Below are 22,820 nucleotides of genomic sequence, written 5' to 3' on the forward strand. Positions count from 1 at the left end.
AAACACAAGGAATTCAGACACACGTAGAGAAGGACTCCTAATTTTTGTGGGAATTAAAAAACGGTTCAAATGTTTTTAAACATAAAAAAAAGCTCTAGTTTATGTAAAGCAAATCTTGCGCATTCCTCACCAAATTGGTATTGCACATAGAAACATACATACAGCATTGGAATACTCAATAAACCATGAGACAATAATTACAAAATATTTTGTGAGGGTTTATTCTTACCCTTATCTCTCGGAGTAGAGCATTGACCTCTGTAGACAGCTCCACACTCTGCTCATTAAGCTGTTGCCGACGCTGAAGGTTACTTGATATGTGCAATTTTTCCGTTTTAATCTCATTAACGGTGCTTTTTAGCTGCTGGATCAGCTCCTGTTGGTCCTGTATACGTTTGCGCTTCAACTCAATCATTCCAGACACTAGTAGACAATTATGAAAAAAATATCAAAGGGTGAGAGAATTAGGCTAAATATGTAGTATAAGAGATTCTGCTGAAGATATTTAATTGCATCCTTTAGCAGGCCTGTATCCTCTAAGTTGATTGGTTAAAGGTTTATAAAACAGGGGCTATAATAAAGACTGGAGTCCAGTCTTTCCGAGTCCACTCAGGGACTCCGTGTGGGTAGGTGACTAAGGACTTGTCGTTGCTACTGACAGGTACCTTCCCTTATGGTGCCACAACACGGGATTGACTGTAGAAGCGTTTCTTTAACCCTACTGGGTCTCAACCTTCGGAGTAGGACCGGCTGGCCTGCCCTGCTACTCCCAAAGGAAGGTAGTATAGCCCCTTCCTATGTGTAGAACTCTATTTAGGTCCTGACGAATTGCATAGATTAGCATGAAACATGTCGACCACTACCACAGGCAGTAGATGCACCACTGGACCATAGTACCAGTGTGTATCCCTCCCTCACTTTTTTTTACCAAGGTAGGCAACCACACCATTAAAATTTAGCCGTGGATTACCTAACCTTTTTTAGACTTTCACAAATCTCCCTACGTCTACACTAATATTAGTACCCTCATACCCGCATGCAACATATGGCAGGAACAAAAGATCTCCGATAAAGAGCCCCTTCGTGGGTGCCCGTCAGACATTGCAGCGCCAGTCTGACGAGGAGCAGAACCCAGATGATGAAGCATGACACCTAGCTCGCTGGGTGTGTGAGGGTTTTAGTTCCGAAAGGGCATTTCCCCTTTTTTGCCCCCTTCTCCTTCCCTTTGCTTGGTCCTTTTAATCATTTCTGTTTCCTTGGGGAACTGTGTACTTCTCTTGATCTTGAGTCTTTGATAGGGCTTGTACACTGGACCCCGTTAAACATTGCCCTATTAGGTTCCTCCTTTTGTTGACACATGAACTTGTTCTATCAGTCAAAAAGTAAAAGGATTTTCTATAGCAAGAATCTTTTTTCAGAATTAGTCAGCAATATTTAGCTGCTTGATTCACATTTCTCTGTGTGTCTCCTAGTCTTAGGCATAAGAGTGATTATTGATGGTCACTGGTAGATGTCCTGCTTACCTCAGGCCAGCCTTTTCTTATAAAAACCCACCAGAAATCAACTCAGACCATGAATGTCCTCTTCTGCCTCGAAGAATGGCATTTTCTGAACATGTAAAGTTGAGAGTAGTCTATGAAAACAATTCTGAAATTTTCTCACCATTCTGCATCGAAACCCTAGCTGCCAAACACACCTATCTGCTCCTTCCATTTGACTAAGCAAATTCAGTAATTTCCCAGACTTATCCACATATTCACACAACCATCTCTGTGAGGCCACAGAAACTTGTTTGCTGCATCCCTCAACATTACTTTAGAGTGTTGTTTTTTCACAAATTCTGTAAGATTAGAAACTCTATAGTTCGTCTAGTACTGATGTTCTAATACAATAAGCATAGGTTCCAGGTACAAATTTCCCTCATCTTGGTCACAAGAAAATGGTTGCTTTACCCATATTAAAATTATGCAATCCTTCGAGAGCCACATCACTTACGTCTGTCTTTCTAATGTAAAGAATCAAACCCGGTCTGTGTCAACCAAATGATATCCTTTTAGCCCCTGCATGTCTTGCAGAATTTCCCTCACTGTTGCACGTCCAGAAATGTGGGGAATGATCTCAAATATATTGCTTGGTACTTTACTGAATATATGATTATCAGTACCCTGTAGAAACCATAGCTCAACACAAAGAAGGAGCCATGTGCAGAAGAAAAATGTTCACACTGTCTAATAGAGTACATCTCTTTACATGTTATGAAAACCTATTTCATCTATGAACCTTTTCGATGGTGGTTCTGATGCACAATTGCCTGAGTTAGTCTCTTTCTTTATTCTTGCCTGTTATCAAATCAAATGAAAATCTCCACCAGCTTCTAATTCAGAAATATTATGACTTCGTCTGGCAAAGTGCCTGAGCTCATTCCTCCAATACCAATGTCCAGACAAGATGGCTGCTACTCTTTAATTTTTCTTTACAATTAAAAAAACCCCACAAAGTAGGCAGCTTATGCCAGGGACCCAAGATCACTGCTGCCTTTTTTACTTTGTATTACTTTGTCATTAAAACATTTATAAAGTGGAATACATTCTAATTATTTTGGTTTACAATTGTTTTGATTACTGAACTTTTTGTTTTATTACAAGAGATTCCTACCCACTTAGAAAGACATTTCACAATTTGTCACTTTTTGCTTAAACACAGTTTTCGCTTTATATTTGCACCTAAAGTATTTTAAACAGCATTCATTTTCAGAAAATGTCACAAGCTAGCCTTTTGATTCGAGAACAGTTTATTCTTATAGGGATATTATATAAATAGTATGACCAGTAAAAAGCACTAATTCCTTTTAGATGTGTTGTCAAATCAGGTTAATTCTTCCCAAGTACATCATAATCCACTAGTGAATATGAAGTTTTTTTTATGGGTGGGCAGAGACCATTAAACAGCCCTTCTGCACTGGCGTTGCCAGGAAAATATCTACGTCAAGATCAAATACTCATCCAAAGTCCACATTAAGAAGAAGAGGGATACTGAGCTATCCAGGTGAGGAGTTAGTAAAGAAGCCTTTTGAAAATTGTTGAAAGCAGACAGAATTGAAGGTTTTTAGGATGATAAAGATGCACCAAGTGTGCCGCATCCGCCCCACTGCATTGATCATAAGAAACTGATAACAGGAGGTAGAAAGTACAAATATCTTACATGCCAAGACAGAGAAGGTTTGTCATACAAGTATGCTAGGAAAATATACATGTAAACAAAGTAGTAGGCAAATATAACATAATAATGACTTAGAAGTTTATCAGAGGGCAGACTGTACTAGGTTAGACAGACAAATCTGCCAAATGCAGGCCATACGAGTTTTCCACTTCAAAATGTACATTTAGAAAGTAAAATCGGATTCACAAAATATATTAAATGGATCCAAATTAAAACCAAAACAGATAAATGAAACATTGTCTAGCCGAACTTTATTCCAAGTTCTAGATAATTTTTGAGATCTAGAGTTAAACTTTCTGAATTGTTCAAACCTGAATCAATTTCTAGTTTATTAAACTGTTCTTCAAAGAGCATGGCAGGTGTGACCTCAAATGCCTTACCTGTATCCAAGGTATGCTGTTTCTCCTGTTTCTCTTGATTTACCATCTGCACTGTCCGGTTTAGATCTACACCTTGTAGTTTAGCTGCCTGTTGAGCTATTTTCCTATCAACATCTTTCAACTCCATCTGGAAAGCAAGACGCCAACAAAAAGTTCATCATTGTGAAACACATATCATCCGTAAAGCTAATTTTAATTGAGTCAATCAGTTCTACCCCAGGAAATTATTTTTCCTTTGCTTCTGACCTACATTTCTACACCAGTAGCATGACTGGTTTGCAGGGTAAGGGCACTAAGCACAGAGAGCTACAAATTGAATAAACACAAGGGATATCTTTTTTTAATGACTGTATGTCTTATTATTCTGGGGTTTTATTCACTTGCTAGTGCAAGAATCAATTTAAATGTAAACGGTCTAGCATCTTTACCTCACTCAATGATCCCCGCTCTCCGTGTGAGGACTTCAATCCCCTGCAACACACCTTGGCCGCCGTATATCAGGAGACCAGGAGTTATAATTCGGAACCACATTTTTAATCACATTATAATTTCTAAGTTTAGTCAATGAGAATTTTGATATGTTTTAAGGGTTTTATTTTCATTAAACAGGTTTAGTAAGTTCTTCTTTTTATTAAATTAGTCAAAGGCATCAGTAGAATAACAGAATTGATCATAAAAATATGGTTATAACAAGTCATAACAAATAATGCAATATAGTTTGTTCCCTAAATGAAAGAATCCTTATACTAGTAGCAGGAATGCATAAATAGTTTATATGCGAGAGGCAAGACTGAGAGAAGCATGAAGTTCAAAATTCAAATAATCAATATCAGCTGAACTTCCCATAAAGATTAATCATGCAGTAGCAATAGCAACTGCAAACAGCAATCGGTTGGGTAGGGTGCCAAATCAGCATTCAGAATAAAGCTGTTGGCTTCAGTGCAGGTAAGGACAATAGCAACAAAGGAGAGATAATTCACTCCCAATCAGAAATACACAGCATCTTTCAAGAAAAATTAGAAAACCCTCAGTCGCACCAGCCAGCATTCGAATAGTTAGAAAATTACAGTACATGAGCACTCCAGTGCAAGAGCAGTCAGAACAAACGTACGAGTTACTTACCTTCGGTAACGATGTATCTGGTAGAGACGATTCTAGCTGCAGATTCCTTAACATAGAATAATCCCCAGGTGTGAGACTGGATCCAGATATTTTTTTTGCCACAGCATCCCTTAGCGCTGGGGGGACGGCATCACGCGACTCCGCCCAGGCGTCGTCTGCGTACGTCACGTCGGTGAGGTCACATAAGTCCCACCCCATCGCGCCTATGTCAGTTTTCTTCGGAGAACTTTTCCGCGCCACAACGCGGAGCCGTCAGACAAAACTGTGGGAGTAAGGGAACAGTGTGCGAAATAGCAGAAAATTGGAAAAACAAATGGTGACGAACAACACCATAAGGAGCAGTGCCAACATTGCAGTACCCAAAGGTAGGGAAAAGAAGAAAGAACAGAGCGCAGCCCTCAGCAGCAACCCTGACAGTACGGGGGAGCCACGACAACAAGTAGCAGGACTACAACCCCAACCAATAACAATGAAGGGGAACCAGTCCGCGACAAACAAGGAACGCAAACCACCAATCCACAGCCCCAACACAGGGTGTGACGACCCCCCAAAGGAACTAAGAGCAGAAGCACAGCCAAAAGACCCCAACCTAGAGGATAGCAGAGGGGCCAGAACCCTTAGTAAGAAAGGGGGGGGGGGGAGAGAAAGGTAGACCCCAGCCTGGAGCGACCAGAGCAGAAGGCCACAGAAGTACCTATAAACCCATCCTCCAAAGTGCCAAAAGAGGAGGAAATGATCAAAGAAACAGGACGAACCATCCTGTCAGAAAGAGCGAAAGAAGCACTCACTGACGACATAGCCACCCACCGGAAGGCGAGTGCAGAAGACCAAACCAAAGGTCCTCGCAGAACGGGGAGAAAGGGCGGGCCATGAAGGAATCTGCGGCTAGAATTGTCTCTACCAGATACATTGTTACCGGAGGTAAGTAACTCGTACATATGATAGAGACTTCTAGCTGCAGATTCCTTAATGTAGAATAGATACCCTAGCCAAACACACGGGGAAGGAGGGTCTGCAAGAGGACCCCACAGCCTGGACCTAACAGAGGGTCCCACAGGGGACGAGTCCAACTGACAGGGCAAGGAGCCCTGTCACCCCAGGCAAGGGGAACCCCCCACCCAGAGGACCACCGACCCCAAAGGGGATGTGGGAAGAATAAAAGAAGAGGTTGCCCATTCACACTCCGCAGAGGAAACAAGGGCTAGGCAAGAGGAGGCAGAAGCATCCACGCCCATACAAGGCAACAGAACCTCCACCCAAGACCAAGGCAAGGAAGAGCAGGACCGAGGAAGAAGATCAACCTCGAGACTCCAAGGAGACAAGGTAGAACGAAGTCAAGCCCACCACCGGGAGCACATGCCGTGAAGAGGGCAGCAGAGCCTACCACAGCCAGAAGTCAATAGATCAGACAGACCAGCACCGATAGCAAGGAGCAGGCGGAAGCAGAAAGGAGCCCAGGGTCACCCAGGAAGAATCGGCAGGCAGGCAGGGAGGAACACACAATCCCTCGCAGCCCTCAGGGAGGAAAGGCAGACCCGAGCACGGGGTTCGATGAAAGAAGTGGACAGGCAAGAACGGCCGACCCACCAGAGTGCCCAGAAGACACATCGGAGAAGAAAAACCCTATGCCAGCACCAGCAAGCCCAGCCAGAGGCAGATAACTCACATGACAATGCACTCAGGGCAAGCCGGACGTCAGCCGAAGACAGAGAGCAGGAAGGTGAAGTAGGGCCCGGACACGCCTCAGGGAGGAGTCCACCCACAGGAAGAGAATTGCACCTGCAATGTACTGTAACGCCATGGAGAGCAGAGGCCCGAAGGCGACCACAGCTCCCAAGCACAGACAGCTACCACTACCCCACATAGGGTATGTTAAGTCCCAAGACATGGGAACCCTTTTAGGAAGAAACCGCCTCAGCAGAGGACAACAGAAAAATCTGCGGGAAAAACCCCCACAGAAGGCTTGTCAAGCATCCCAAGAGAAAAAACAGAACGCCTACTCTCAGGGCCAACCTGGTGTAGATAACCCAGAGCAAAAACACACAGTCAAAAAGGGTCGGACAGCAGCCAACAGAACCACAGTCCTGACAAGAGGACTCAAATGCACATGAAGCACACAGATCACCCGACAGGGGCGGCTCGCCCCAACGAAAGAACAACTCACAAAAACCAGATCAACTCACAGGTCACTGAGAGGGAGAGGAAGGAGGAGGAAGAGGAGGAAGAGGAGGAGAAGAGGAGGAGGAAGAGGAGGAGGAGGAGGAGGAGGAGGAGGAGGATGAGGAGGAGGCCAAAGCCCCGCCAAGAACCTCTGGATGGCCGAGTCTGCAGGAGCATGGAAAAAAAGAGTGCCATCGAAGGGAAGATTCACCAGTCGTTCCCGAACATTTTCTGGGAACACACTGTCCCGAAGCCAAGCATGGCGGCGAAGGGCAACGAGGAAGCCATGGCATGACCAAGCACCTCCAAAATGTCCAGAGCGGAGTGAAGAATAAACGCTGCCAGCTCTCTGCCATCTAAAGCTTGGTGCCGCAAATCAACACCAGCACCATCCTGAGAAGCGGCAGACCCAAGGGTCTCCGCTGAGTCCCACAAGCAAGAAGTGGTCCTAGCCAGCACACTTAGAGTGTTAAGGTCCTGCAGAGCCGCACTGGTCGAAGCGAACATATTGCGCCCCCAAGAGTGGGCTTCTGGCAGATGGGTGGAGGGAAAGACACACCGGGTCCCATGGTGCTGGAAGGTGGCAGTGCAGAAGGTGTTGGGGCACAGGATCCCCAGTGGCGGGACGTCACCAAGTCCCATCCAGAGAAGAAAGGAGCGAACACTCAAAGGGAAGCAACAGCTCCCTACCACCAGAGCCCTGGTGGAGAACTCCCAGAAGATAATCCGCGGGCAAATGGGCAGCAGGATCTCCCATGCGCAAAATTCCCACAGCCGTGGAAACAGCGCGAGCGAAGGCCGCACCCGCCTCCGTAGGGTCCAGCGGTGAGGAAAGCAGCTCCTCTGTAGGCAACGGCTGCAAGCTAAAGCGGCCATCACCTAAGCCCATGTGAGTGGGGTAGGGCCAGGCCCGTAAAGGAGGAAGAGGGGCCGAGGAGTGTGGGACTTGTGGCTCCTCCGGCGAAAGCCGCAGAAACGGCGAGGAGCCATCCTTTGATGATGTCGGGAAAAAAGCCACGACGTGGCGGCCCGTCTCCGGTGAGGACGACACCTTCAGGCGTCCAACCTCCGGAGAAGAGGAGGCCCCCGAATACGAGTCCGCGGCCCGACGCCTGCCCGGTGCCTTAGAGTCTGCAACCTGAGGCAGGACGTCATCGCCATCCAGCGCCAAAGGGGACGCCGGACAGGCCTTCTCCACACCACACGGTGCAGGAGACTGGGGTTGGGCCGGAGCCGAGGCGGCTTAGGTACCGGCGCCGACTCGACCTACGACGAGGCAGCCGCCTGCGCGGAGGGACAAGAGGGACCCGGGGAGTGACAAGGAGTCCCCCGCCAGCCTTGACCCATGTGGGGAAGACAGGGCCCCGTCGACCCCTGTGGCGCAGCCAAGGCCGACTCGACCTCCGACGAGGCAGCCGCCTGTGTGGAGGGATGAGAGGGGGCTGGGGAGGGACGAGGGGACCCCCGCCAGCCTCGACCCTTGATGGGACGGGAGGGTCCGTCGAGCCCTGTGGCGCCACCAAGGCCAGCAGCTGCCGGCGCCGTAGTGGCATCACCTCGGCACCAGATAAGATCACTGCCTGTCCATAGGGCCGAGAGGGGCTCGGGGATGCGACCTGAGCCCCGGCAACCTCCCGCGACACCACAGGGACTCCCGCAGTAGTTTGCGGCGAAGCGGAGGCGCCGTGGTCCGAAGGAGGGAACCCCAAAGAGCTCCCCGCGGCACCACATTCTCTGAGCCCGGATCCGAGCCTGTCGGCGCCGGGGCCACAAGCGATGCCACGGAGGGCCCCACACACTGCAAGGGATCCGCTGACGTCCCAGGAGGGGAAGGAGGAGGCGGAGAAGCCAGCGAGGCCTGCAAAGCTGAGGCATATGTCTCCATCTGGGCTCTCGACGTCCCCTCACGGGAAACGGTGGATAGGGGGGCGATACGCGGGCCGCATTCCCCGTGGAGAGCCCACGACCCCCAACAGGCCGGTAACCAGCCCTCGGGGACAAACTGCGACACTTACCGACAGGTGAGCGACACTCTTGCGGCTTAGGAGATGGTTGAGGACGACGGCGGCTTCGAAAACCTTCCGCTGAAGCTGATCAAGGCGACAAAGTCAATCTGGACATGTGAGCCGAAAGAAGATTCATCCAGCTCTCCCGACGCGACTTCGGCTTCAACAGTTGGCACGCCTCGCAATCAGTGTAGCCGTGATCTTCCCCCAAGCACCACATGCAAATGAGGTGCGGGTCGGTCTCCGACATCAGGAGCCCACAAGACGAGCACGTTTTAAAGCCCAAAGTCATCCGCACACTGTTCCCACAAACACACGCTAAAGCAAAAGGGAAGGGCCTAAACAGGCCCGGAGCACGAACCGGATCCGTGTTGCACGCAGAAAAGGAAAAAATTGACGTAGGCGCGCCGGGGTGGGACCTCGCTGACGTCACATACGCGGACGACGTCTGGGCGAATTCGCGTGATGCCGTCCCCCCGGCACGCAGGGATGCTGTGGCTAAATTTTTTCTGGATCCAGTCTCACGCTTGGGGATAATTCTACGTTAAGGAATCTGCGGCTAGTAGTCTCTATCAGATACTTACTACCCAGGAAATTAAAAATGGATGGATATAAAATGCTGGGCTCAGAAGGATTAGTATTAGGTGTCCAAAGGAAACCCAGAAATCAATAGGGACCTGGGGCATATATTTTATTCTGCAAGACTGTGGTCTCAAATAAGTAATTTATTCATAAAATTGGATCCGAATGGTATTTTACTCAAAGTACAGAACAACAAAATAAAAATGAAATACTCAGTAAAAATAGCAACGCAGTGGGTCCTAACTGCAAAAATGTGCTTGGTGTTCTCTTATAAGCGAAACACACTTGGAGGGGGAACCCAAAGGCCTAGAGCAAATAGTGCCAGGAAGTATAATCAATCGAGGGGCCTTAAAAGTGACTGCTGTGCCTATGGGACGATGTGTGTTTGAGACCAGACCAAGCTAATTCTAATAGGCAATTGAGCACCTAATGTGGTTCTGAAGTTACAGGATCGAAACCTTGGAGTGGGGCCACACACAAAACCTCTCACACTTAGCCTGGTAGTTTTAAGAGTTTCTGGCAATTTAGCCTGATGCAGTATGGCTAGACAATTGAAAAGGGTGCCTAGCTGAAAGTACTTCAATTGTTTTTTTTTAAAGATCTTTTTATTAACAAAACCACAAAATAAAACATAAGGTGACATACAGCGCTTCACATTTGTCGTATATACTTTTCCGTACCACAAGATAAGACATGCAGAATAACATTTGGAGTTCACAGGGATTCCTGCGCTATCGCTTCATTCCGAACAACTGGAGGAGCACACATATCGCCACGATACCAATTCGAGGCTCCCCAAACCTTCCCCCACTTCGCAGGACAGCCCCTGGAAACATAGACCGATCTCTCCCTATACATACACCAATCCAGGTCTTCCGTCCATTTCTCAACCTAGGGCGGTTGGCTAGCACCCCACAACTGGGCGATGTTACGCTTGGCAATCATACACGCCAGGGTCTCCCACTGTCTCTCATTCACACCCAGACATTCAAAACCCACCTTCGAGCCTCCATTGTCATCTCCATCCCCAGCACCTCTCGCACCTTACAATTAATTTTACTCCAATAATCCTGAATCGCTGCACAATGCCACAAAATATGCATGAAGGTTCCAAGCTCCCCACACTCCCTCCAACACTCCCCGCCCCCCACCCGACCCATGTGCACCAGCTGGGGCCCCGTAACATATGACCTATGTAGGATCTTTAACTGGACTAGCCGGAGTCTCATCTGAATAGCAACTACCTTTGGAGAGGAGACTGCCTCCCTCCAGTCTTCATCATTGAAATCCAAGCCGTCTGCTCCACATTGTGCCCTAAGAAGTACCAGCGGGTCCTCCATGTTATTAATAAGCTTTTTCTATATTAAGGAAATGTTTTTTAGGGGATTTGGGGAGATGACCGTCTAACACTTGATCTTCCAGAGGGGAGGCGTCTGGGAGCACAGTGCCTCTGGAAATGAGAGTAAGCAAGGTGTGCCGGACTTGGAGGTAGCGATAATGCTCACTCTACCGTAGTTGGTACTTTACTTGGAGGGCACCAAATGTAAGAATTGTATCCTTTCCCCAGATATCCCTGATCTGTGTAATCCCAATGAGATCCCATTTGTCAAATCCCTTTGTTTTCCACAGGCTGCCCAGCTTTTCCGAGTTCCATAGTGGGGTGGCAAGTGTGAGCTTTCCATCCCATTTAAGATGTCAATTAGGTGCGTGCAACATACGCACTGCATGAGGAGACGGTCCAACGAGGGGAAATCAACCGGCTCTGGCATATAACGCCCTAGAGAAGTCGCCCCCCCCGGCACCTGCCCGCGGTCTCCGGGAGGTCCAAAGATAGCGTGATTCACTGCCGCTAACTGGGAAGCCCAGTAATACTTCCGCAGATCCGGCAAGCCAATTCCACCATCATACCAGGGAAGGGAAAGTTTAGTGAAGGCAATGCGCGGCTTACCCTCCCAAAGAAGCTGTCATCGGCGTAAAGCGAAATCTTGTCCTCCCACTCCAGTGTCCAGCGCAGCCCTCTAATCGACCGGACCGACGCCGCCAAAAGCTCAAGTGCCAGGGCAAATAAAAGTGGGGACAGGGGACACCCCTGTCTCCTGCCTCTGCCCAGAGGAACGTCAGCGGATTTCCAATTGTTCACCACGACTCTGGCAAGGGGATCTGTATACAAAAGATGGACCCAATTGATGATTTCAGGGCCGAAGCCCATCTTCCCCAAAACAGCAAATAGGTAGGGTCATTCGACCCTGTCAAAGGCCAAGGTGGCATCCAGGGACACCAGCACCGCCGGCTCCTGTATCTGTGGGGCGCCAGCCAATATCCTGTGCAACCTCCGCAGGTTAAGGGGCGTGTTTCGACGCGGCATAAAGCCAGACTGATCTGGGTGAATCAGGGTGGTAATGACTTCGGCCAATCTTGGCGCCAGGAGCTTTGCCAGATCTTTAGGCTCCGCATTAAGCAGCGAAATGGGCCTGTAGGAAGAGCAGTGCGTCTTAGGTTTCCCTGCTTTATGGATAACAACGATATTAGTTACTCGCTGATCGTAGGGGAGCTAACCCTCCTCTTTGCTCTCAACAAATATAGCGCGAAGAAACGGAGCTAGTCTATTTGCACTTAGTTTATACAGTTCTACAGGGATACCGTTTGGGCCAGTGGCCTTCCCGGAATGCACTCCCCTAATGACCTGCACCACTTCATCATTTGTAAGAGGGGAGTCTAGGTATTTCTGATCGTCCTCTGATTGTTTGGGTATACGAATATCGGGTATCATGGCCGCATTTTCTGCCTCAGAGTATCCCCCCGTGGAGGTGTACACTTCACCGTAGTATTCCAAGAATTCGTTAGCTATAAGTTGGGGGTCAGTTATCTCTTCGGAGTCGCCTTTCTGCAACTCTGAGACTAGCCTTGACGCCCACTCTCCCTTCTCCAGCCACGTTATCAGTTTACCTGCTCTGTCCCCGTGTTCGTATATCCTGCTCTGAGTGCACGCGTGTTGTGATTTGGCCCTATCTATAGCTAGATTCCTAAACTCGTCTTGGAGGAGACTCAACCGATATGTACCCTCTGGAGTCACATCCCTGTATACCCCAGCCTCCATCTTGGTTACCTCCGCTTTCACTCGGTCTACTTCTGCCCGACGTTTTTTTTTTCCCCGCAATTAAGGATAAAGCATCCCCTCGAATAACCGTCTTGTACGCCTCCCACAGGGTCAGAGCCGATTCGACGGAGTCTGCGTTCTCTTGAAAGTACCTCTCTGTATTCGTGGCTATTTCTTTCTTAGTGGCGGGGTCTCTTAGGTGCCAAGCATTTATAGGGGCTATTCTTCCTACGTCATGTTGGTCAATCTCTACCCGGAGCCAAACTAGTGAGTGATCAGAGCTTCCCCTACCCAAGTGCCGCACCTCTCGGATTGTTGCTGCCTGAGCCACCGGTACCAGGACATAATCTATTCTGGATAGGGTGTGGTGAGCAGCCGACACGTGTGTGTGGTGTATCTCGCCTGGGTTCCTCAGTCTCCAACCATCAATGAGTCCCGTTATTTCTAAGAAATCGGGGAGCCACCTCTGGGATGGCCTCAAAGTTCGGGCTGGGCATCTATCTATCTCACCATCTATCACTGCATTAAAGTCCCCGCCCATCACCAATAGGCCCATGGGCAGAGCAAGGAAAATTGCACCCAGATCCCGAAAAGTGTCAGTTTGTAGGCCCGGTGGAACATAAACAGACATAAAAGTGACAGTTCTTCCCTCCCACAGTCCCGATATACCTGCCTTTATGGTCAGCCCATGTGGCCTGGATGGCTAGGGGAAAAGAATTTTTCACAAGGATACCTGACCCCCTAGAACCGGTGGTGAATCCTGAATGAGCCACCAGCGTGTATCCCCCTTGTGTAAAGCCATGCAACGATTACCAACAAGATGTGTCTCTTGCAGCAAAACTACATCTGGGGAATCACGCCTAACCAACTGGTTCACCACTCCCCTCTTAATTTTATCCCCAAGACCATTTACATTCCAACTGAGCACATTCATCCCCAATCCCCTTCTAAGAGTAGACATTCTGGTGGTAAGGAAACAATTTGATTATAGCTATGTCACCAGATGGAAAAAAGGAAATAAAACAAACTACAAATACAAATGCAAAAACATACTGCAAGCAATTCTTCAAACAGGAGAATCTCAAAACCAAAAAACCACGTCGAATCCATACCCCACCCCCCCCCTCCCTGCACCCCTGCCTACGGCCAATGATCATCCCCAACTAGCAGTGTGCCTGTCGCCCAACATCCCAGCTTCAAACTAACTAAAGGTAGTAATGGGAAGGAGGCCACCGCCCCCCCAGCTCAAAAACCACACACAATCCCGGAGCTTCGGTTCTCCCAAAGCTGTCTCATGACAAGGATGCTCGTGCGATCCTAGTCACAGATCCATCCCGCTACCTAATGTACCAAGCCAGCACAAAAGTTCTGTTAGTTGGCTTCATTCCTGTTCCCGTTGACCGTCAATATTTATTTAAGAAGCTTGTAAAGCGCGCGACTACCCCCCCCCCCCCCCTCCACGACGGGTGTGTCCAGGCGCTGCAGACTGAGGAGGCACCAAAGGGGTCAAGCAAAGCGTGACTATAGGTTGGAAAACAGACATCTCTTCAGTTTGCGTCGGAATACCGGATCAGATGTGATCAGCCGAAGACTCAGTGGGAGGCTATTCCACAGTTTGGCAGTCAGCACCGCGAAGGCTCTTCCCCCTGTCCTAGAGCGGCGGAAGCTGGGAGATATTTATCTCCATCATCTCTCCTTTCTGAGCCACTCGCATGTCTGCTGTCCAACCAGTCCGAGGCGACCTCTGGGTTATTGAAAAACCAGGCTCCCGGTAAAGAAGAGACTAAGGGACAAGGGACAAGGGACTAAAGTATGCAATGATGTTCCCAGCAGACGAACTGGGAACATCATTGCATACTTTAGTCCCTTGTCCCTTAGTCTCTTCTTTACCGGGAGAAAACTCTGCCGTTATCTCTGTACCATCTGAGTGAAGTCGAGAAAAAAGGAGAGTGTGGCGTTCTGATTTCGCGAGGGGGCGCCAGTGCGTGCTGCCTGCAGGATTGCATCTCTGTCTCGAAAGTTTAGCACCCTTGCTATCATCGGACGAGGGGGGCCCCAGGCTTGGGTTTCCCCCCTGGCACCCTGTGGGCTCTTTCTATTGTAAATAAGTTGCTCAGCCCCTTGGGCTTCAGATGGTTGAGAACTATGTCTTCTATAAACAGGTCCGGTGCCTGCCCCTCCGATTGTTCGGGTACCCCAAGAATGCGAACGTTGTTCGCCTAGCTGTCCCTTCATAGTCGTCTAGCTTCCTGTTTGTTAGATCCCCAGAAGTCTTAAGATCACGGACCTCCCGCTGCAGCAACTCCATGTCGTCTATCAAACTAGCGGTTTTATTATCAAGCTTTTTGACCTTTTCGCTTGTCTCCGTGAGATCGTCACGTAGCAGGTTAACCTCAATGGTGACAGTATCGAGTTTATTGTCCAATACTTCCATCTTCTGACCCAAGGAGGACTGGACCCCTCTGATGGCCGCCATGACATCGGTGAGCGTAGGCTCCGCGGAAGAACCCAGAGAATCACTCTCCACCACTTGGGAAGGCTTCGATTCCGTCGGGGAATTTCGGGGTATCGTGTAGCGATCTAACTTATTAGCTTGTGTCTGCTTTGATCCCTTAGAGGACCTGACCGAGGGCTTCTCCACCTCTGGCTTGGTTGCCATTATAACATCTGCCACTCTCCGCCACCAGACGTAATACCCACCTGGGTATCAGACAGCCCAGGTTCACCAGTTTATATCCCATGGGGGGGAAGCTCCTACACCGCCCCAATGAACTCCGAGAACCCCCCACACCCCAGGCACCACTGGATGAACTCACGAGGCAGTGGCCGGCTCCCCCCACTCCTGTTCTGCGACACTGCTGCTCTATGCCCACCAAGGCCCACTCTTCACCGGTAGCTTCATGCGGGGGCTAACGGTCCAAACTTATATGCTTAGGGGCACGGTCTCTCACCAACTATCGTTGAAGAGCCATATGGGAGGGGGGGCCTGCATGTATTATGGCTGTGGTCTCCGGGTGTGAGCGCGAACAGGCGCCTGTTGCTTCACCTACATCACCTCCGGATATCATAAAGCCACAGAGGGGGCGTCAAAGGCACATCCCCCCCTCGGGCCGACATCATCGATCAGTCTTCTCACCAGGCCTCGCCGTATGGGTCTGCTCGATGCTTCCCTCAGACACATCGGACCCCGCTCACATCCTCTGCGTAGTCCGGCTAGTTCACAGTATATGCTCCCCCTTTGCTGGCGATATGCAACTGGTCCGTCCTCAGGCTCAGGCGGCGGCAGCTGGCCCGCACCGCCATCAGGCCGCCGCAAGAACGCCTCCCCCACACTCCACAGGGGCTCACTATGGGCTCAGTTTCTGGTCGTGGGCACCCCAATTCAGCTCTGCCATCACACCCCAGCAGGGGCGCACCACTCTATTCGTCCCCCAGCCGGAGCCCGGGCCAGCCACGTCCTCAGGCTCTCCAACAGGGACCGTCAGCTCCCACCAACTGCCCGTGACCCGCACCTCCTCCTTTCCGCCTGCCGAGCGGTCCCGGGGCCGCCGCTAGAAAGTCTTCTCCCCTCTTCACATGGGCTCACAGTGATCTCCGCGCACACTGGCCTCGGTTCCAGGCCGCGAGCGCTACGGTCCGATTCCTCTGTCGCGCCCCCGGCCAGAGAGCGACACTCGCGTTGGCTCCCAGCCGGACCCGGGCCAGCCACGTCCCAGGCGCTTCGATAGGGCGCCTCTCAGGAAAAACGGCAGCCCCTGCCGCCCGCCAGAGCCCCACTTCACCGCTGGCCGTCCGTTGGGCAGTTTCGGGGCCGGACTGGCAACTTCTGGTTTCCGTCCCCGATGTTTATCACTGCCACCTCGGGCTCAGCGTTCACTTCAGTCCCGGTCCGGGCAAGTGGGAGGCCACCTTTCTTCCAACGACGTAGCTCAGTCCCCGGACGCCTCTGATGACCTAGGAACACCGCGACGTGGGTCGCTTATCCTCTGCTACAAAGCTGCGGGCACAAGTGCAGGATTTCAGGCAGGATACTAGAGCTGGGGAAAGGGGTCGGCGGAGCTAAGCACTCACGCGGCCATCTTGGGCCAGCGCGTGGCTCCTCAGAGAACTTCAAATTGTTAAAGAGCTATGCAGGTAAATTGAGAGAGCCTGAATTGTGATGGAGAATCTGGGCCTTCTCTCTAAATAGATCATGTTGACCACCTAGGTGAATACAAGGGGCTTCTGAAAGATGGAGGAGGTATGCGACCCACTACTGGCGAGGCAATCCTTGAGCAGAGGGACTCAAACTTGCAGGCTTCCCTCCTGATCTTCCTGAAAACTTGTCGAATAAATATATATATATCTCATAGGGGCCGGATCATGGCCCTGAATACAGTTTCTTTACAAAAGACACAGCACTCGGGGGTAAAGTTTTCAGGGGATTTAATTGCACCTCTCAACCAAAGTGTTTCAGCTTACATCAGCTTGAACAATGCTGATGTAAGCTGAAACGCGTTGGTTGAGAGGTTCGATTAAATCCCCTGAAAACGTTACCCTGGAGTGCTGCGTCTTTTCGGACATACAAGAACTGAAGCATTGTTTAAACATGGGAGAAACAACTACAGCTCCCTTCTGATTGCTCTCAGAAAAATGAGGCTTATATGAAGCCACCACTCTGTCTCTGATGTGGGGTCATGTAAAGATGTAGTGTTTCATCTTAGAGCAAAACTATGTTCCATGTAACCACCCCTTGTGTTGAAGAAATGCTGTTCCAACCATCTGACAAAAACTATGTTCTCATTGGAAGGTTCTTCACTTGAAGATAATTGCTCTGTAGCTTTCTTCTTTTGCTGCTACATCATTAGGCGACTTTATTGTCAACCCATTTTACAAGCCTTGCTTTAATCTCTCGAATTGAGACAGTAAATTTAGTCACCATGGTGAGAATATGTGAGCAAGTCTGCTTTGCCATTTGAAGCACAAGGTCGGAATGATGCATTCTTTTATTCTGACATTTTGTGGAAAAGATTCAAAATACACTGTCATGTTCGTCTGGTTCCTTACTTACCCCCATCACGTTTGCCTGTGCACGTAAGTCTGCCTCTGCGGGAGGCAAATTTTACTCACTTCCGGGTCTGCCGGTTAGCAGTCTAGTCGTCGGACTGGAAACCACAGTAGCGTCATCAGCGCTTCCGGGGACTCTGCTTATCAGAGACGGTCTCCCACGGCTGAGCGCTTCAAATTTGTTTTGCCACTGTTGGAAATTGGATTTGCCCGGAGGTAAACTTGTACGCTGTGGTCTACCCCAGCGCTGGAGCGCTTATCTCTGGTTTGTTCACCCCCGCGCTGGAGCGCTACCTCTAGTTTGTTCACCCCTGTGCTGGAGCGCTTCACTCTGGTTTGTTTCCCCCGTGCTGGAGCGCTACCAGGTGCTTGCGTATGATATGTAGCGCAGCTATCGCAGGCACTAATGTGATACTTCAGAGTTGGTACTCTAAGGAGTGTTATCGTGACAGTGTTTGCTTGTGATACAACGCTGGTCCTTCACTTGCCTCTCAGCGCTGGTGCGACTGCTTGAAACCTGTGACTTTCCTGTAGCCGGGTTGCATTTCCTTCTCAGTTTATACTTGCCTCTGTACAAGGATCTATTGTACATTTATAGTGCAGGAACGCTTCTTGACTTTCCTTATTCAGCGCAGGTGCGCTTCTTGATTTCCCTTTCCTCGCGCAGGAGCACTAACGTCTTGGTAAGAGTTTTTCAGTTCCATCTCATGATGATAGCAGGCCTGCTGATGTCCACCTAGAAGGTAATCGTTGTTCCCGCATGAGTATCTGTGTATGTGTGGTAGCTAGTGGTTCACTTATAGTGATAAGTGTTTCCTTGTTTCCCTGTCCAGCTGGTGCCCACAGCCTATCAGAACAGAGGGATTTTCACCACTACCTCCTGGCATCAGCTTGACCCCTTTAGCTACCATCCTCACTCCCATCTTCATCCTGCTTATTGTCATACCTCTGGTAGGGTAAGGTGGGCGTGGGGCGAAACCTCATGTCGTCTCTGCAAGATCTCGCCACAAGAAGCAGGTAACATTGGGGAGAACCTGGCATACACTAGGACACAAACCTGAAACAGTCACCCTGCCAGCCTGAACAACTGTATGAAGTCCATAGAACATGTCAAACATGTATCAGACTGGTTTAAATGAGAAAAAAAGGACTCTAAGCTCAGCTCTGAAAGAGACTTTCAAATACATGTTACACAGTAAAAAAGGTATGGTAACCTCTGGGGCAGAGAAGTTCATTGTGCTTGTACCTAATTGGTTGGACTTTTGGTCTTTTCTAAGAAGGTGAGTGAGTATATTACAGTAGTTATTTTCTACATATTTCTATGGAAAGCTGACCTTATAGCTAATGTATAATAACTGTAGGACTCCCACTCAATCACCAGGAATAAATAAAAAATGGGAATCTAGGAATGAGCCATGTAGGCCAGAGGCCTGCGCCGCCAACCCAATGCACAAGACTGGGAGAAATTGCTCTCTAGATTGAGTGACCACTAACCCCCACCCCTCCCTGACCGCAGCAACCCTACGCCTGAGGCTCCCAGTCAAGCCTCTCACTCCTGCAATGGCAACACTAGCTCACCCCACCACAGTTTCAACAGCCCTCGACAATGACCCAGGACCATCCATGTGTCACATGGCTCACCCATATCAATTGCCTTGCTCCCTCACATGGACCATCTGCAATCAATGCACCACCAGGACCTCAGTCCCATGGCTCCCCAAGCGTGCATCACACCTAGTAGCTCCAATATTAATTCTGCACAGTTTGAGCACCTCCAGGATTTAAATAGATAGGTCACCAGTATCTTGAAGGGGCAAAACACCCTCTCACAAATGATGTGCCCACAGCTTCACTTCTATATCGTGTAATACTGCGGAATGGTCCTCAACGGGCAAGTAGATAACCATTACCCAAATGTAAATTTGATATTTAATTTACAGGTTGGGGAACTAATAGAACTTTCAATTCATATGTTTTGCTCTCATATTATTCATGTATTGAACATCCAATTAAAAAAAAATCTATAAAGGAGTCAATGCTCCTTTGGTTTCCTTGGCTTCTTAAAGCCCCACAATAATCTCTTAAATTGCTTAAAAACAAGGATGACTGTGAAAATCTTAAATATTGATTTGGGAGTGATGTACTCCACCAACTTAATAAGAAACTAGCTGGGTAGGTCACTAAGAAACCTTTTCTCAACTCCTCATAGCTATAGCTAAAGCAGATAAATGTTTGCTCAGTTTAAGCAGGACCAAACAACATTTAAGTTAGGAAACACATTATTTGGAAAAATCAAGAGAAACATAAAAAGGTAAATAACACAAGCATGCTGAAAATCAGATTGGAGTTGTGAAGGTTGAAAGTTTGAAGTCTAAAAAGCTGCAAGAAAACTCTAAGAGCAAACTGTATTCCAATGCGTGATCCACTGGGTCAAGGAGCGAATACAAGCTGATGACTATGAACAAGGGTCAGGTTAGTATGTTGTCCCAGTCAACTTTTTTAATGCATGCCTGGAAATTATATGAGCAGGGTGAACTGGGAGATCTCGGCCCCTCACACCATGTCTTTTTCAGGGGTCAGAAAAGCCCCAACCTTCTGAAGGTGCCAGTTAACATCTTCCCTGGACTGTTAGGGAGTACCCAAATCTCCCAGACAGCTCAGTGAGACACCTCGAGTCTAGGCAACAGTTCAGCAGCAGCAATGTCAAGTCCAATTAATTTTTAAATGGCAATAGGTTTTTATGCATAGGAGCTTCTCAAAGGGGTCACAAGTACAGAGGTTACCATCACAAATGTCACCTTGTTTGACATTGCAAAGGCTTCATCTGGGACCTTTGAGATATCTGTTCCTGCCACTCCCAAATACAATGCAAAGGTGAGTAGGCAGTCTTGCCCTCACGCATCTTTAGGTGGCAGCATTTTATGGCTAGTCATTATCAGTCCTCATTAGAGTGCAGGGCATTCTGCACCAGTTGGAAAGGAGGCTTAGCAGGAAAGAAAAGAGTTAAGGATAGATCAGTCCTAACCTTTTAAAGAAGAATCATGGTATCCAGAACAGAGTTCCTTTGAAATTAAATTAATTTCTGGCTCTTCTGTCATCTCAAGAATACTGATCTGATTTTATCCATGAAGGTAACTGGAAGATGCTGGAATGATTTTAATAATGATTTTGTTTCTGCAATCAGTGTCATAATGCGGTCTTTAAAACACAAATGTAGCTCTCTGTCACCTTCCACCCCAAGCATCTACCAGATAAAAAATATTCAACAGTCAAATAGATGACCCTTTCTGTTTATCTGATTAGACTGAGATTGTCATAAATTTAATTAGAATCAGCTAGCCTTCCTTAGTTCAGATTTGGAATCAACTGAATGTAAGATGTCATCCATATATAGTTTTGTTTTAAAACAGTTGAGCAGTCACTTGAATTAAATGGTAGATTCGAAACCTTTGTGCAAAGGATTCAATAAACAATTCCAAAAAAAAGTTAATGATGGCTAGCACTGTTTAGTGAACCTAAGCATATTGTTCAGGCAATATATGATAATAAAACTGCAGTTGTCTTTTATGAACCTTTAACACTTTACAGAGACAGTGGTAGTAACCCTACCTTTGACTGTGGCCAACATATAACTTTGAGTACTTTTTTTCCATACCTACTATCAGGCAAAATAAAATATACCCATGTCTATCAATACCATACAAATGTTGACTATTAAAAGCAGAACAACCCTGGCCATCTTGATGATTTAGGGAGCCACAATTGTTTTTTTAGTCTCAATGCCCAAATCTTATTTTCATAGTTTATTTGAGAGAGAAATTTGTCTTTAAACATTCACAAGAATCCCAATCTTCTTTCACCATCAGAATTGTACGTGCCTAATCCAATTTGCTTAGCTCTTGTTCATAAGGTCTCTAGATACATATGCTAAATGGAAAGCTTTCAAATGCGGATTACAATGTAAAATGGCACCCAAATGTAGTAAACAATTCTCTGTGACGTCAGGACAAATGAAATGACATGTTGTATCATACTCGGTGTTCTCATTAAGATCACAATTATCATTTTACTCTGGAGGACATTTTCTAAACCAATGGCATTAGACGAGCATGTGTTTCTATTTTAGCCTTGATTTCTGCCTTTATTAACAGACTGAGAATTCTGCTATACTGCACTTCTCAGATCTGATCTGTCTCTCAAAGCATCACATCACAAATGTCAAAAAGAAGTAATACCTATTTAACTGAAGTGCATGCGACTTGGCACTCTAAGAATGAAAACAATGCGAGTCTGCAGAGCTGTCAAGGATCATCAGTTAACAGGAAGGAGGACTTCTGTTTTTAGTCTAAGTACGGAGTAATGATTTTCTAAATACTTGTCATACTTTAACAACCGAAACTCTTCCTTTTCAAAGTATTTTGGGCAAACATTTTACCTTTTGTTAAACAGCAAAAAGGAAATTTCACATGAATGTTCTATCCTTAAGGTATAAGCTCTTCAGAATTACAATACTGCAGTTGGCTGAATTCCTTCTGAACTCACCAGGTACCGTTCCATCAGTGCCACGTCCTGTAAACACGCCTTAGCACTCTCTTCCTCCGACATGACAGTGGCTAGAAGAGTTTCCTGCTCTTCCACCTCATTCTTCAAGCGCTGGATCTCGCGGTTTATATTCTGCAACTTGTTTCTGAGCTCTGGTATTTCCTTTTCCCGTAATTCAACCAAAGTTTCCCTGAATAGAAAAAAACAAAATATCCCCCGAAAACATTACTTAAAGCAAAGGTACAAAAATATCCCCAATTTTTCACTCATGAAATTAGTGATGCAGACGTTCCTATGAAGGAATCGTCTAAAATCCGTCATTAAGATTCACTGCATGAATTTGGGGATTCTTCCACAACCACAGTGATAGATACCAATTTTGACCTTGTTTTTGCTTTTTAGAGTTCTAAAAACATAAAGGAATAAATAGATTTGCAATATTTAATGTACTCAACTGATGAGTTTCAAATTTTGAAGAATTCAGTGGATTAGAGCATTGGCTATGAACCACTGGTTTTAATTATGGAAAGACCATGGTAGGTTTCTATACTTAACTATATAAAATCTATTGGGTCATATCGATTGATTGTTAACTACGCAAAATATCCTTGCACTTCACACACAGGCTTAATATACAAATGGTTTATAGAAAAAATAAAGGTTGGC

The 22,820-nt window shown here is 47.6% G+C and overlaps 1 protein-coding gene across 2 annotated transcripts in view; it reads right to left on the bottom strand.

Moving 5' to 3' along the window:
* RAD50 (RAD50 double strand break repair protein) overlaps positions 1–22,820 on the bottom strand; it is a 507,735-nt gene that overhangs the window by 227,815 nt on the left and 257,100 nt on the right. For both annotated transcript variants that reach the window (XM_078653096.1, XM_078653097.1), the window contains exons 15-17: positions 22,155–22,344; positions 3,600–3,726; positions 230–423 (exon numbers count right to left, since the gene is read on the bottom strand). In XM_078653096.1, the coding sequence (XP_078509222.1) occupies positions 230–423; positions 3,600–3,726; positions 22,155–22,344 (511 nt within the window). The remainder of the gene's footprint in view (positions 1–229; positions 424–3,599; positions 3,727–22,154; positions 22,345–22,820) is intronic.

The sequence above is a fragment of the Lissotriton helveticus genome, chromosome 7 (genome assembly GCF_964261635.1).
Source record: "Lissotriton helveticus chromosome 7, aLisHel1.1, whole genome shotgun sequence".
Classification (NCBI taxonomy): Eukaryota; Metazoa; Chordata; class Amphibia; order Caudata; family Salamandridae; genus Lissotriton; species Lissotriton helveticus.